The sequence below is a fragment of the Hyalella azteca genome, unplaced genomic scaffold (assembly GCF_000764305.2).
Source record: "Hyalella azteca isolate HAZT.00-mixed unplaced genomic scaffold, Hazt_2.0.2 contig10442, whole genome shotgun sequence".
Lineage (NCBI taxonomy): Eukaryota > Metazoa > Arthropoda > Malacostraca > Amphipoda > Hyalellidae > Hyalella > Hyalella azteca.
Window position 1 is genome coordinate 34,280 of NW_025940483.1, and position 16,233 is coordinate 50,512.

General features: G+C 37.8%; 1 protein-coding gene across 2 annotated transcripts; it reads left to right on the top strand.

The window, feature by feature from the left end:
• Nucleotides 1-756: 756 nt before the first annotated feature.
• Nucleotides 757-15,273, top strand: LOC108670840. 2 transcript variants are annotated; one of them, XM_018158331.2, is made up of 15 exons: nucleotides 757-930; nucleotides 2,087-2,163; nucleotides 2,999-3,162; nucleotides 4,163-4,719; nucleotides 5,357-5,446; nucleotides 6,099-6,204; nucleotides 6,632-6,765; nucleotides 8,393-8,579; nucleotides 9,993-10,137; nucleotides 10,883-10,975; nucleotides 11,327-11,437; nucleotides 12,824-12,868; nucleotides 13,221-13,390; nucleotides 13,989-14,134; nucleotides 14,881-15,273. In XM_018158331.2, exons 2-15 carry the CDS (start codon nucleotides 2,097-2,099, stop codon nucleotides 14,984-14,986), a joined length of 2,121 nt encoding a protein of 706 aa, XP_018013820.1. In that variant the 5' UTR covers nucleotides 757-930; nucleotides 2,087-2,096; the 3' UTR covers nucleotides 14,987-15,273. The 2 variants fall into 2 exon arrangements, with proteins under 2 accessions (XP_018013820.1, XP_047738385.1); XM_047882429.1 differs by lacking the exon at nucleotides 757-930 and adding an exon at nucleotides 1,247-1,276.
• The last annotated feature ends 960 nt before the right edge of the window (nucleotides 15,274-16,233 follow it).

Here is a 16,233-nt window from a genome sequence, read left to right on the forward strand (position 1 = left end):
CAGTGTAATCTTCCTCTACTGAATGTCAATGGCTACCTGAATCCTGCTCATATTACTGTATTGTATGAACCTGCTTCCTATTATTCATATGGGAAACTTGTTGCGTTTTTTTGAAGCCACACACGCAGTATGGTTTACTAATCTCAAACACAGACATATAGCATTATTTTATCTGCGCCTGAATATTAATGTATGATCGTCAAAATTCGTTAAGCGTCGTAAAATTTATTGAATTTGCCCATTTAAAATAAGTTTATTTGATATTTTGGTCCATGCTAATGTTTTTCATCAAAGTACCGATATCGAACGCGGTATAAGTCTAGTAGCTACTTAAAACTATCGTCCGTCATGAAAAGATCCGGTCAAATGACACGATTTTAGATCTGTAAACAAGGCACGAAAAGGAAAAGGCCATCAGGCCTACACAAATAATTTTTCAATTTCAATACTTCAATTAGGGAACACGATTTTTTAACATGAATTCTATTATCCTGTTTTGATTACGGGAACGAGATTGTTTAATCGCAATGATCAATCCCAATCAACGCATCGTAACCTGCTAGTTAAGTATGTTATTATTCGACCAGTTTTTTCATCAATATTTCGCTCAATTTTGTCCGTTTGTTAATGCCAGTCTTTCATCAGGAAACTAAAAATGCCGGTGGTTCTAGTTTCAAAAGAAGGAAGCATTTCACTTTTGAATGAAAAATTTTCTTTAACCATAATTACGGATAGGTTATGACGTCCCTGCGAGAATTCAAATTTCTGCTGTGCTCATCGCGGGAAAGAGGTAGAGGTTCACACTTCACAGTTTCACACGTCATTCGTCAGGGTCAGTTCCTGTGCCCGAGAAGGGCTTGACGAGTTCTCAATTGTTACTCAGCGCCGGTGGACGGTGGTCGTCATAACATAACGGCTCTCCAATCCAATGTAGGTATTCTAATAATAATATTCATAATAATCACCTTTTTAACAATATGAAATTCCTGTCCGGCTGTTTTTAAGGTGATGAAATCGTGATTGCAGTACTGAGTAATGGTTTAGTTACTTTGGTAAGGTTAAAGTCAAATTGACGTAGGTAGCGTAGATCACATGTATCATGTAGCCTACCTATGCTATGTGCGTCTCCAAACAGTCCAGTGTCAAGTTGTCAACTGTGATCCTGTCCATTCGTTTAAATGCGATGCAATCAAATTCAAACCGCAATCGTCTCGTTGCAACTTCAAGCTGAGTGCCTCAGAGGCTCAGTCTCACTGTGCACGAGTGCAATGTGATTGTGAGTATGTTGGATTTTTGACTTGCATTTCTTTTTTATTTTCTTTTTTTTATTTCTTTTTTATTTTCTCACTAATTCAGTAATAAACTATAAAAACAGCATTGGAACACATCCATGCGACAACATTTCTTCTCGCTTCGAGTCACCAACATGTGGAAGTTGCAAACCAGTGATTTTTTAGAATCAGTTCATTTTTAATTTCCTCATTTACTCAAGATTTGAACAGATTTCTTATGTATGGTAATTTTGGTATCCAAGATACTTTACTGGTCTACTTATAGGACTCAAAAATGAACTTGAGGAAGAGTCTTAAAAACTCTCTGCTTTGCCACTATGACCGAGTATGAACATCTTCAAAAACAGACTAGACGAAGCTATGCAGAAGCATATGTTCAGTCTTGAAATGCCTAGCAAATTATGGATCAGGCAATAAGTACGATCGGGTTCCAAAGGCCGGATCCCTTGTGAATCAAGTCACGAAAAGTTCAAGAATCGGCAACAGGCCATGGGCCTATTTCTTCAACGCCGACACTTCTATTCTATTCTAATAAAAATTTTTGTTTGTGCAGTCAATAGATGTTAAAGATGTACAATTTTTAGCCGGCCATCTATGATCTAGGCATGCTCTATACTATTTAGTAAGCCATATCATATCTTACTCGATTCCAAAAATAGGAGAGAATTTAAGATTTTTCAACCATCATCATTTCCATGTGCCTTCATAAGATATCTGATTCCATTATTTATTATCATTATATATCTAACCTTAAACCTTTCAATGGCATATTGTAATGAAGATTATTGTTGCAGAGATTTCATCATGGATGTGTTTACAGTGTCATGGGACCCTGAAGACCACATACAAGAATTGTGTAAAATTTTAAAAGGTATTTATAGCAAGTTTCTTATTGCAACCTCTTGCTTGTCATAGCAAAAAGTTTAGATATTAATTCTATAGATCACTATCTCAAATTCTTAATGTTATTTCTTATTTCACTACTGTTTAATTGTCAAGTTGAAAAGAAACAATAACTGTATTTACTCAAGCATTTGTCTTTTCTACACTGATGTGAGTACATTATTTTTTCACTTTGTTGATATTTTCTCTCTGTTGTATGCAATTCTGCAAAGTTTGCATCATTATTTTTGAAATTGATTGCTTGCTGGTAGTGCCACTAGACAATACATTTATATTTATTTGCTAGTAGATTTAATGTTTCTATACAATATGAGCATGGTTTGTCTTTTTATAATGATATCAATATTGAACAATTGAAAATGATCATTTACAAAAAATTTACTGCATTAACATACATTGAATCCTCTTCAAATAACAATACTTCAATGTTGATTGGATTTTTTTCTTGGACAAATTGTAAATCAAGTTGATCAACATATGGTTAATACTACAATCTGGCTTCTAGACTATTAGAAATAATTCAAAATGCCAACAATGCTCAAAAAAATATCCCAGAATTGTTTCTAAATAATTTCAACCCCACTCAAGGCAGGTATATATTTATAGTGGAACAAACAAATAATTCTCTTTTGACCAAAGTATTCTTCCATCAACTGTATCTATAAGAATTGTTACAGTAACTCTTGGTCAACTTTACTGTAATGTTTTCATTGCTATATGTAGCTACTGTCCTCAAAAAATGACATCTAGAGTTTATATATTTATAAGTCTATTTACTGTTTTACTCTTCTGCGCTTTCACAGATGGAGGTGTTGATAGCGCAGAAAAGAACCTTGTTGAATATGTTGTGGACTCAATTGAACCAGCTGGCTGGAGGGCTGCGTGGCGACCTGACTTCTACAGAGCTCCTCCGGGCACATCAAAACTCAATTATGATTTTCTTGGCCAGCATGAATATATAGTTGATGTGAGGCTATTATTATTCACTTCAATGTACATTCTGCTGTAGGTTTCAATAAGCTAATGACTTTAATGGTATTATTGCAGATTAACTACATCCAAAAAAAAGGGTGTTTTTTTTTTTAATTATATGTTTTTTGGGGTGTAGATTACGAATCTGTAATCCATTTTTGGCGGTCGGCATCGGAAAACCGATTTTTTTCGCGACTTACTAACATGGGGGTTACGAAAAAAATCGGTTTTCCGATGCCGACCGCCAAAAATGGATTTCAGATTCGTAATCTACACCCCAAAAAACATATAATTAAAAAAAAACACCCTTTTTTTTGGATGTAGTTAATCTGCAATAATACCACTTTAATACCTAACTCAATAGGTACATCTATACTTGAAATTTCTTGCAAGAACATTTGGCTTGCTAGTATTAAAAATTAATGATTATTAGGCACATAATTGTCATAAACATAATTTTTAAATGACCCATACTTGCCATAAACTTTAGAAAGCTTTGTTCACCCTTTTCTAAGTTATTTGGCCTTAGTGTAAATTTTTGGTGACCTCTGCCCCAAGGCTTTGATATGGATTGTTTTAAAAGATATCAATGACACATGACACTGACTGAACACATGTTCAGTATTTTCTTCATTGTTTCAAATGTAGAGAAATTCTCCACATTTTCTACCCTATTTCTGTTCCATAGATGGAATGATTTTAGTAACCCTTTTTTGGATGGATTTTCCTTATAGGTATACATATTGTGAAGTTCATTAAAACATTTATATCTCAAGTTTTATTGATTCTCTTATTGGCACCTGTTGTTGAAAAGAAACTAAATTTCTTTACACTAAATTTCTTTACACTAAATGTGATGTTCCTAAGTTCCCAGAGTGGAATTCAGTCAGGTTAAATAATTAATGAGTTCATATCATATCGCATATGATCTTGAATATATGAACCAACATTGCTAGAAATATACACCAAACGTTTCTAATGTATTTCATTTCCAGGTGCTGGACGTCAGTCAGGAGAAGCTGGAAGCAACAGTCGAGATTGTGAGCTCCGTTGCGGAGTTCATCAAAAGCTTGAAGAATTTGTCCAGCTGTCAAAAGAATCAACTTGATATGAAGCCTAAGAGCTGCCTCATTGAAGGAGATGAAGAGGACACTGTACGTAAAATTAGTTCTTCTTCACCCACACAAGAGAAGAAGGTGAGAAGGTGTGATGTGAAGCAAAGCTCTGGGATAATCACCGGCACTAAAGTGCATGCATTATCCGAGCTCAGGAAGCAGAACGATCTCACTATCAATCATGGAACTGAGATGGACGTTGATGAAATGATGAGTGCAGGTTCAGAGAATTCCAACGTGGAGCAAAAATTCATAAACATTGATAACTCAAAAAAGTTCAGTGAATCACAGGAAAAACCTTTAGACAAAGCCAACAACATAGCATTAGCTGCTGGCACCATCATCAACGTTCGGGTATGGGAGTTGACTCCGCTTGTGGAGCAGGAAAATCACGTCCTTGATGTGGAGACGACGGCCGAGGTGACTGCTCTTGTAAGGTTAGTTATTCAGTGCTCTGTTTAAGAAACATCATTTAATTTTGTTGAACATAAATTTAAAAACCTAGCATTATTTAATTAAGTAACTCACTAGAAATTCAGAAACGAATTGTTGAGCTACCGTAAGATGTTGACTCTTATTTAATAGGGACTCACGCTGAAATATGGAGGGACTTGATCATTGGCTTGTGCAGTGCTGCCTCGTGCAAAAAAGTTTTCTCTTGGTTATGTAGAAGATGATTGATTTTCTGGCTTGATAACACGACCAAGAGGATAATGAATGAGATTCTGGCTTGATAATGAAACAAATAATCGATCTTACCTGATAATTTTGCTGAGTCGCGCCCAATGATTGATGTATCCTCTACGTACCTAAATGACCTTATGCTGTTTAATTAATCAACTCAATTGTCAATTATTTCGATATCCATGTAATTGTCCAACGATATTCATAGTAGAGCCGTTATTCATTCCATATTTGGTTTTAGACAATCTCTCGCCTTATAAAATTTCATTAAGAGAGGAAAGACTCCTCTATTAGGAGCCTTTCCTTTCTTGCATATCTTATGCAAATAATTCAACATAAACATCTTCCGTTATATTAACGAGACGTTTCTAAACTATTTTTTCCAAACAGGTTCTTTTATAAGCACATTTTCTATCCATGGGATGCGGAAGCAGACTATTGCTGCTACAATGAAGCCACCATTGCTGACCGACACTTGCTGTGAGTACTCAACATGCCCTTATGTGTTCAGAGTAAATGTGTTACTGATTAGCAACGTGGACACTTGTCTCAGTACTCAACATGGCCTAATGCGATAATGCGATCAGAGTTGATAGTATGTTATGTGCTGGCAACATCGAGATTTTTAAACCAATGCAAGTTAAATTATTTCATTAACCTCGTTCATTTGTGAGAAATGTTCGTACCACATTTTTTATTTTGTTGATATTTTATCTAACATATATGAATAAGAATAATCAAACGTTTTGTTCCGCTGTATCTTTGTTGGCCGAGGAGCCGAGTGTAAAATTTACTGCTAACTTGTTGTCCATTTCGCTCAAAACAATAAAACATCATTGTTAGCCGCTTCATTTAACTATAACAATGTTTTTACGAGGACATTCTTGCCCGATTTCTATAATTTCCTGCATTTGATATTTGACACAATAATCATTTTATCGTCCTAAAATTGCCATTTCTGGGACAAGAGATGAATTCCATCTTGTGTAATAAGTGTGTCAACACATGTGTTAATGTGTCACTGCTGGTCACTTGTGTTAATGTGCCACTGATTTTCACTTGCGTCAATTCACCAGGGGCAAAAATTGCATTTGGACACAAAGACTCGCTCATTTCCCTGAGTGTATTTCAGGTACCGGGAGCTGCAAGGCGAGGTGCCCGGGATCCCCACGGCCGTGGCTGCACAGATGCACAGAGACGTCAGGGACGCTTGGCTTGCCCTATCCGCCATTGATAAGGTGAGCTGCTGCAATTAAACTTATATTACTAATGGTAATTGATTTACCTACCTCAATTGAACCAACATGGACAATCTTAACCCAGCTGAAGGTAATGAGATTCATCAGGCTCAACAAAAATTCTATATCATAGGCATAGTTGGTGCTATCGAATACTCATTTTTCTCTCAATTTTCTCTATTAATCAGGTTTCATATGAAGTTGGCAGACTTCTACTATGCATAGCAAATTTATTACCACTTTTTGATGAACATTTGAGTCAGATAACAACTAACTTGTTCGTTGTTTGCAATGATATATTATTGTTGTTCGTTTAGAAATTTAATAGAATATCTGAACTGTCAATGGTAAAAATAATATGAGGAGACAAATTAATTCCTTCAATAGCATATGAAAGATCTGTTGACATATGAAGAATAATGTGCAGTTGGAGGCAGCATGCGGGGTGCGGCGTGATGGCTGCGAGGTTGATGCTGGCGACGTACAGCAGCTCAGCAAACTGCATAGCAAACTGCAGGCTCTTCGTGAACACTTCGAGAAACTCAGAGACCCCGTTATGAGGTAGGTCTCAGCATGGTTGAACTAGTATATAAGGTTGACCCATGAGAAGCTCATTTTTTGCGGATGTAGTTTGTTGTTCTCCGGTTACGTCTCTGATCTCGGTGACGTCACGGCCATTAACACGTCACAGGCATGAGGTGACGTCACAAGCATGAGGTAGGTCTCAGCATGGTTGAACTAGTACCGGTATAAGGTTGACCCGCGAGAAGCTCATTTTTGGTGATGTAGTTTGTTGTTCGCTTGTGACGTCTCTGATCTCAGTGACGTCACGGGCATTAACCAATCGCCGAGATGCAAACAAACCAGTCAACCAATCCGTCATGGAAATGACGGAATTGTTTACGTTTCGCGATCTCAGTGACGTAATAAGATAGCTGAACTGAAAGACGGAAATCCTCATGGGTCAACCTAATATAGTTCAACCATGGGTCTCAGTCTCTTCTACCCTCGATGGTTAGTTTTAAGAATGTCCAATTTTAACGAAGCACAGTCAAATTTGGTAAATTCGAGCACATCAGAACGCATTCATTTTAGGCCTAATATCCTGCAGGTCCGATTAGATATTTATTGAATGCTATTAGCTAATTATTAAATATATTTATTTTAATATTTTTTGAACAATGATATGGATTAAATACGCTCTTGGTAGGATTCATCAAAATAGTTATATTAGATGCGAGAAGAGAAAGGAATCGAGAGGTAATATAATTTTTCTATATACTTGCTGATTATCCTGTATTAATTTAACTATTTTAATTCTACACTCGCTTTTTTTCCAAAAACCTATGTAAAAAAGAGCTCTGAAATGGAAGCCCGCAAATGTGTGACATGAAATGTAATGTTTATGTAAGAGAAGGAAAGTGGTTTGAAGATGACAATGCAATTGTTAAATTTGCCTGTTCTCAGACTCGTTTGGAATAAATATATTCTCTCAATTTTGACCTACACTGTAGATTGTTTTTGAGACTCTGCACACGACTGTTCCATTAATTGTCAACTGATTAATCGTTAGGTAATTTTAATGTATTACATTAATTTAAACGGTCTTGTGTGCTGCATAAAAACCTGAGCCAATGTTGTTCTTGCAATTGAGCTACCATGTTGGTTACCTGTGCTACGTCAGCCGTTTGTATTGTACAAAGTTTCGAATGGCCATCCTGCAGTTGATATTGGTTATCGTTGCCATTAACAGTGCTGCACCTGCGATTACCGTTGCCATAATTATCTGTGCTGCATCCAACATTAGTGTTGCAATACTAAACGGTGCTGCGCCTGATATAATTGTTTTCATTATTATCAGTGATGCATCTGAAATTAGTTCTGACATTCTAATGTGCGTTCACCAACCATTCGTGTTTCTGTACCTATCATCAATCATTCATATTGCCACTGTGATTTGTGCTGCATTAACTATTAGTTTCGTACAAGCTTTTCTATTTGCAGTGTTATCTGTGCTGCATTTAATGGTACTGTTTCTATAGTTATCAATGCGTATTCAACCACTGGTACTACTGTATTTATGAATCTACTGCAGCGAGCACTTGTCTTGCTAGTCCTGCAATATGCGTAGGTAGTTATTACCTTATTATTATTATTAATATTATTACCTATAAGCCTTGGGTTGCAGGGAGTTATGCATGCAGCGCGGCACGGAGCTCAGTCAGACCCACAACAGCTCGGGCTACGACAGCTCCAGCGCCGTCCTTTGTGGCGCTGCTAACAACGTGTGGCTGGTGGGCCGCTGCAGCTCCATGAAGCAGCTGCAACAGCTCATGCAACGTCTGCCAGACCTCGTCTCGAAGTTGTACCCTCAGGTCAGTGTCTTGGGTCTTGACTATCCATCTGAAGTGTTAGTAAATCTTTTACTGCTACGTCACTATTCTTTAAAGGTAAGCTGTAGCAGCTCATGCAGCGCATGCCAGACAATGTATCGAAGTTACAGTATAGCTTCAGGTCAGTGTCATGTGCTGTAAAACTATTCATCTAAAGCTCTAGTTAACTACTAATACTACGTAACTAGTATTCAAAGGTAGATTACAGCAACATCATGACACGGCTGCCATAAGTAGTGCCCTAAGGTCAGTGTACAGAGACGTGATCCCCGAAGTAACGATCAAAATTCTGGATTTACTGCTATCGTTCTGCAATTATCACGTATCGTCAGCCATTGTCTTGAATGTTGCATATAAAGTGTCTTATTATTATTAAGATTGATTTAAAAGCGATTTTGAAAGTGTCTAGGCTATTTCAAGGTTGATTGATAGTTTAATTATATAGGTACCTATTGTTCCAAAATTTAATCAACTCTAATTCAGCAAGTAACAAAAGTAGAGTTAGTTTATACACAGAATTTAATGTATAGAAACAAGAGTAATTAATAAATCACAAACAAATGAGAAATGCCAACTGGCCAGATGTTACTTAAAGGGGGACATCGTTGTTTCTATTCAAACTTTGTGTAACTATTGCAAAATCATTCTCTTGCTATCACTTGCTTCAGAAAAGCAAACACAATAAAATTATTAAATTAAAAATTAAAACACTTAGATTAAAACACTTAAATTCATTTTAAACAGAGTTTCAAGTAGTGTAGACCTCAAGTGTAGTTGCACTAGAGGTCTGCTCCCAACGATTGCCACACGAAAGTGTGGCATCCAGCCATTCTTGTCTACGTGGATAATTGGGACTAACAGTAAAGTCCTTTTCATAACAGGAACGAAATGGTGGACCACAACGCCGCTGCTACATACATTAATACTCAGTAACCCTACTGGTTAGCTTATCCTCCAATAACCGGAGTCTTTTATTTCTTAAATTTTGTTTAGTGGGAATTTTTGGAGCAAGACACTTTGCTGAAGGCTTGCAAAACCTAGATCTGATAATAGTTCATTTGATTGTCGTGTTCTTGAAGGTTGTCTTATTGTTCAGTGTCATAATGGCTCTTTCATTTGAGGATTACGCTGAAAAATTCCTCAGTTCAACGGATAGTCTAAAAAGTGAAAATGTCCGGAGCTACCTTTTTATCGAAGAAGTCGTTTGTCACTGCATGATACGCTTTAGCATAGCAGTAATAAAACGTTCGTTTAATCAAATCTTCAGGACCCTTAACTGTACATTGTAAATCGGAAAAAACTTTGTGTGAAAAGTGTATTTGTGTGTAATGTTACTGTTTCTTGTGTGTAGGGTTACCATTACTTATGTGTAATTTTACCGTTTTTTGTTTGCAGTGCACGGAGTGGAACGTGTTGCTGGAGAGCTTCTTGCAGCCTGCACTGGACCACTGCAGTGGAGGCGACCTGCTCCTGCTCCTGCCCGGTCATCACCTGCTGCAGAGTCTGGGGCCTCTTGCCGTCGCAGGGGGCGCCATTCATGGTAAATGTCGAACCCCGCGTCTGTGCTGTACAATAAATAATGTTGAAGGGAACCAAAAAACTATCACTGTGACGCTCCGGATAATATTTACGCTCATTGTGAGTTATGAATGCGGTTCATTAAGATCGGCCGTGGCACGGGAGGAGGGTAGGAGTGGCCATAGTACATGATGAATTTGAACGTCCCACTCCCGCTGGTACGTCCTTCGCCTGCCACGCACAGAAAAAATTACCTTCTTGGTTAATGAATTGCCCCCTCTCGAATTTGGTCTATTATTATACTGAAGAATTACCTACAACACTGGCGCTGGTTATGACCTACGGGCTGGCGCTTTTTGTAACGTTCGAAGTTCGCTGATTTTTGTGGATAGCATTGTTTTCAGGGCTTCTGAATTCATGCACCAACTATGGTGAAAACGACTTCTACCTTCCAATTGAGCTTGTTGCGAAATTTTAAGTAAGAAAAAGTCGCCTTTGCCATTGTGGATAAGGCCTTCATTACGTTCAAGTCGAAAATCATTCATTTGCATAACGATCTCCCCATCGCGATTTGAATAACGGCCAATGTGAGCTCGAAATTTTTTACCTGTGTATGCGACATATGTAAGCCGCTTCAGCTAAGTCTTCAGGCTCTTATGTAACTTCCTCAATTTATGCAAATTTTATCCCTTTGGAAATATAAATGTTCCATTTCATAAATCTTCTTTAAATAGTAACTCGTGCTCAGTTGGCTATTTGTTGTTCAGGGATTGGCGATGGCGTGATCATCGGGAGCGGCGTGGGCGCTGGTGACGTCATGATGCACGTCGGCATCATCGACAGCAAACTCAAGACTGCACGTGAGTAATGTTGTGTTCAACCCTTAGTCTGAGTCAACCCATAGTCTGGATCAACCCTTAGTCTGAGTCAACCCATAGTCTGGGTCAACCCTTAGTCTGGGTCAGCCACTCAGCCCTTAGTCTGAGTCAACCCTTAGTCTGGTTCAACCCTTAGTCTGACCCTACCCTTAGTTGACTTTCAATTTGACCTTGAGTTACGGTATTTTTATTATTAACTTGTGTTTGTTGTGTAATGGGTGATTATTATTGATTTGTTTATAATAATTTTTCGTGCAGCGGAAAAAACTGACGTGTGGTTTGATATGTAATGTTGTATTAATATATATTGACTTCGTTTTATTATTTGTGCAGCAGAAGCACCGGACTTGTGTTTGAGGAACGTTACGCTGAGGCCTTTAGCCCACCAGACAGCACTGCTCGTCCACAGCTGTACGGTGCTTCTCGACAATTGTTTTGTGCAAGGTCAGCATTTGTCTTTCCATTAAGATGAGCAATGAAATCGCATGATGACTACTAGATTATGCACTCAATTAAGCCTCTAATTTAAAATTGCCCTTTTCATTCCATTAGCAATACTGGAGGAATTACATTTTAAATGATACAAATATATTCGCGATCGCCCCGATGGACCGAATATTAATTATTTTGATATTAGTGAATAATAAAATGTAATACCGTATTACGTATGGGAGCCAATTTTGAGGGGATGAAATCATATATTCTCCTGCTCATGTTTCCCTGAAGTGTCTAAACAATGCTCTACCATCAGTACCACGAGTAGTTAAGGGGAGCGTCTACCTTAAAATTGGAAATTTTCACTTTTTCGGTTTTTATACGCGGTTTAAAGCTGACATTCTGCCCTATCCAACGATACCACTGCCATCTCTGTACGTTGATTTATGATTTCACGACATTTCATGAAAGGGGCGGGTGGGGGAGTTCTTTCAGTAATTACATAGGAGCTTATTCGCTGCCCAGCACTACAAATACAGTGTTTCTATGAGGTGTGGCTCAGTGTGCCTCCGGGCGTTGTACGGAGAGATGTGCATGTAGTCGCTCCCATCATCTTTGAGTGGAATCAAGCTCCAGAAACGTTTAGTTTGGTATCTATGCTACATTGAGCACATATTGCGGTACGCGCGGGACTTTGTCGCGCTCTCCTCAACATTCACACTTATTGTCACGGAAAACCTATCTCCTCCTAGAGTTTTGAAGCTACATCAATGAGACATATAACGTTCGATGCGCAACGAAATTATCTACTATTGAACGCGGGCGTTTTTCTAATTTCGTTATAGTTTGAATTTTATTCCGCAAAAATGGGTGGTGGCGGGGGGAAATCGAAAAATTTACGAAAAATGCTCCCACACTCATAAAAATGAGAAATCCAAAAAACCGCCGTGTTCAGTTTTAGATATGGTCTTTACGCGACGAATGATGTGTGTCTCGATGTTCCAGCTTGAAAAACCTAGGTTGGAGATTTACGGTACCCCCTTTTTGGCCGTTTTCTAAGATTTTCACGTTTTCTTTAATTCTTTTCGAAAAATTCACATGAACATTTTAGATTAGATTTCTGTTTTACATAAGTGTACCAAGTTTCAGAGTGGGCCGTCTGTAAATAGCCGAGATAAATTTTACCCTAGACGCTCCCCTTAATTAACAATTAATTGAATTAAAAATAACAATTTTTGCATGAAAATTTCTGTTGGTGCAACTTTTTTGTGCAACTGAATATGAGCTTAAATTATACATTATGCACTTCGGAAACATTGTTTTGTTATTAATCTTGATCTATTTCAGCAGCTCTTTTCTAAGTTATTGATAGACTTAGTCTATGTTGTCTTACAGGCTGCCGCGGAGGCGTGATTGTCGCTTCAGAATCCAGTACTGCAGGTATTGCTCGCATTGTTGCCAATTTTGTCACGGTTGCAGATTTTTTTCATGCACCTTTGGTCATCTTGTTTTCATAGATCATTATATAGGAATGAAAAATGCGTGTAACACCGATTTCCTGCTGAAGCGATTTAGGTGTTGGATTCAGTTAACAAATTTAAATTAACATATGTCTAATTATACATATACCGTTACATATCCTATTTCGCGGTGAAAGACATGTTATTTGTTACCATTAGTCGACAAATCATTTAAATATGTTAACTTGTTTAGAATCGAATAAATTAGTATTTAGTATTGAAGATTAATAGTAAGTGCACTATTACAACTTTTAACAAGCCATCAATTTCAGACAGTGAAAACGAAAGAAAGAAGCGCGTGGGCGTGTGCAAGGTACAGGGCGGCAGCCTGGGCCCCTGTGAAGATGTGGGCGCCGACGTGAGGGAGGACGCTCTGCTGCACCTCACCCACACCGCCGTCAGCAGCTGCCTTGTGGCTCTCCGCCTACACGCGCGAGCTAAGGTTTGAACACAACACCACTATTTCTGTATGTATATTTCTGTATAAATGCCTTGTAGCGAGAGTTGAGGTCAATTGAAAAAGGAGTTTCGTTGACGAATTTTTCTTATAAATGACCTGTAACAAGAGTTGAGATCAGTTAAAAAAATAAAACTCGGTACTCACTGCAGTGAGTGACAGAGAGCGCATTTTCTCATCGACGAAAACTTGAGGTCACGGACGGACGGACGGACAGACAGACGGACATGGCGAGCACAATAGTGCATTTTTTCCATAAATGAGAAAATGCGCTAAAAAGACGAGTTTCGTTGGCAAATTTTTATATAAATGCCTTGTGACGACGAGAGTTCAGGTTCGTTGAAAAAAGACGAATTAAAAAAAAAATAATAAAAAAATTGAATTTCTTCCACCACAATAACTGGTTGGGCCACCACCACACCACTGTTATTTGCATTAACAGGCCTGATAACGAAATTTGCAGGCAGAAAACAAAAAGTTTACTATGTAAATTCCGCCAACGAATAGATTAAATGTCATACACGCTTTTCGTACGGTAATGTCACACTTGAGCGCATGTTAGTGATGGAGTATATGCTTCCAGGTGTCGCTGTCACACGTGCATCTGTCAGACAACGCGACGTGCGCCGTTGAACTTCGGGACGCACGCGACCTGCCTCGCCCTGACCAGATCCTGACGTCTAAGGGCGGCCGCAGCCTTCACGCTCTCGACCAACAACACTTATCTCAGTGAGATAACTTCTTCTTTTGTTAGATTATTGCTGGAAAATATTAAATTTTGTTATTATTTTGGCTCTTTTTTAATTATTGTTGAAAAATATAAAACATTTTTTATTATTTTGGATCTTATTGAATTATTGTTTGGAAATGAAACATTATTACTTACTATTTAAAAGTATTCCATTGCACTGAGTAGTCACGCGCGTGAAATTAATATTTTGTATCTTAGGCTGTCCCTCGCAGCCAGTCGACGCGGCAATCAAATTTTTTTCTTAATTTTTATTTGAAAATGCGGCATGTTATGGTCTGGAATGACTGAATAATGCCCTGAGCCTAAAATAATGCAAAAATTACTATTTTCTTGCCAATAAGTTTCAATGCTAATCTCTGTAGTTCCATGTACACTGCTTAAGTTCAACGTATAACTTGTTATCTCCATCGATGTACATCTGTTATATGTATGGCTATAACTAAGATGTGCGATTAATGCTCCAGATTAGGGATCTCCAAACTTTTTTAGCCAAGAACAAGCTTACTGAAACCTTCACCGGCAAGTCACGCTGATTTATTGTTTTTAGTTGATGCGTAACCAGAAATAGACGCTAAGCTCGATTTTTGTACACATAATGTTGAACAAAGAGATATTCGCGGCGGGCCGGATGGAACCTAGCAAAGGGCCACCGTAGTTTGGAGACCCCTGCTCTTGATGCATGGTTAAATATTACAGCTTGATGGTAACGGTTCTTGTGTTGCAGAGTGTGCGACGTCTACGAGGAGGTGACGTTTTCTAACAATTTCTGCGATGTCGCCGCAGAAGCGGACACTCTCGATGTCTCAGGTATTGGCCTTATGGAGTCCTGAGGAGTTCTACAACCTGTTCTTTGTTGCCGAGTTTTAAGTTCAACACACGGGAGAAATCACTGGCTCTTTATGCATGAAAATGTCAATTTTTTAACCCCTGTTCGCTTTGTATTATCTCAAATAAACGTTGTTTTTATCGTGTTTTGGCATGTAAAAAATTTTTGTCTGGTGAGCTGGAGGATCTCAGAAAGAAATAACTAGCTGTTTCCTTGACTCATTTTAGTTGTGACCGTTGCTGGGAAAATTTTATTACTAGAAGTTGAAGTTGTATGGTGAAATAATATTCAAACTAAAATAAGGTTTAATTATTTTAAATCGAGTTTATTTCAGTATGATTTTTGTTGTTTTCCTCCAATTTATTTAATGATACTTTAACTCGTTGGCAGCTATTCTACTACTATTGTCATTCCGCTGTTATATGAGTTTTGTTTGGAGTATTTCTTCAGAAGTTATATCCCTTTAATACCTGAGGATGATCATATTCTGTTGGGTTCACGATTTATTATTTGAAGAAACATTTAGTAAATTTTCTTCGTGATTCGTTTTCTTGACTCAACGAGATTTTGTGACCAATGCCTTGGACATGGGTTTGCAGTGCTATAGTTATTATTGCCAAATATGCATCATTAAATCGTAATTTCCTGAAGGGAAATTAGGCTTAAAATTGTAATCATATGAATCTTACAAATAATTTTACCCGCGACTTCTGTTCCGCAATTTTTGATAATTTTGGACAGTTTCTAAAGTTATATTGGTACTATTATTTTTACACTATAACGTTCTCTTCCTGATTGTTTTGTGATGATGCATCTATGAGATTTATCAATACGTGTTAGTAGGAGTTACCATGCTCGCTTGTTCTTCCAAAGACCTTACATAAATAATATATCAATTAATTCACTGTCTCTTTATTTTTCCATTTATCATTGATATGGCGTTCTTCTTAGGTTCCGTTTGGGATTGAATTGAACGTGGAGTAAAGGGAATTATAGTTGCCGCGAATCTTGCTCGGATACAACAAGAAGCGCGACTATTGCACGAGTTTCAGAGGATGGTAGCACATGTCTGTTGATCATCAGGAATTTAAAAGCAAAGAAAATACCACAAAAATTCACCATATCTTTATAAGAGAAAACGTTTCGGAGTCCAGCTCCATCGTCAGTTCAAACCACAAAATTCTGTTCAGAAAAAGTTCAGTCCTAGAAACACAAATAAATCAATTAGTAAAGTAAATGCACTAAAGCAAC

Bases quoted from the DNA above. Each gene is read 5' to 3' on its own strand.
- LOC108670840 (XM_018158331.2), top strand. From the start codon at position 2,097: ATGGATGTGTTTACAGTGTCATGGGACCCTGAAGACCACATACAAGAA. The intron at 4,720-5,356 runs GTTAGTTATTCA...TTTTCCAAACAG, and splicing joins GAGGTGACTGCTCTTGTAAG to GTTCTTTTATAAGCACATTT. The intron at 14,135-14,880 runs GTGAGATAACTT...CTTGTGTTGCAG, and splicing joins GACCAACAACACTTATCTCA to AGTGTGCGACGTCTACGAGG.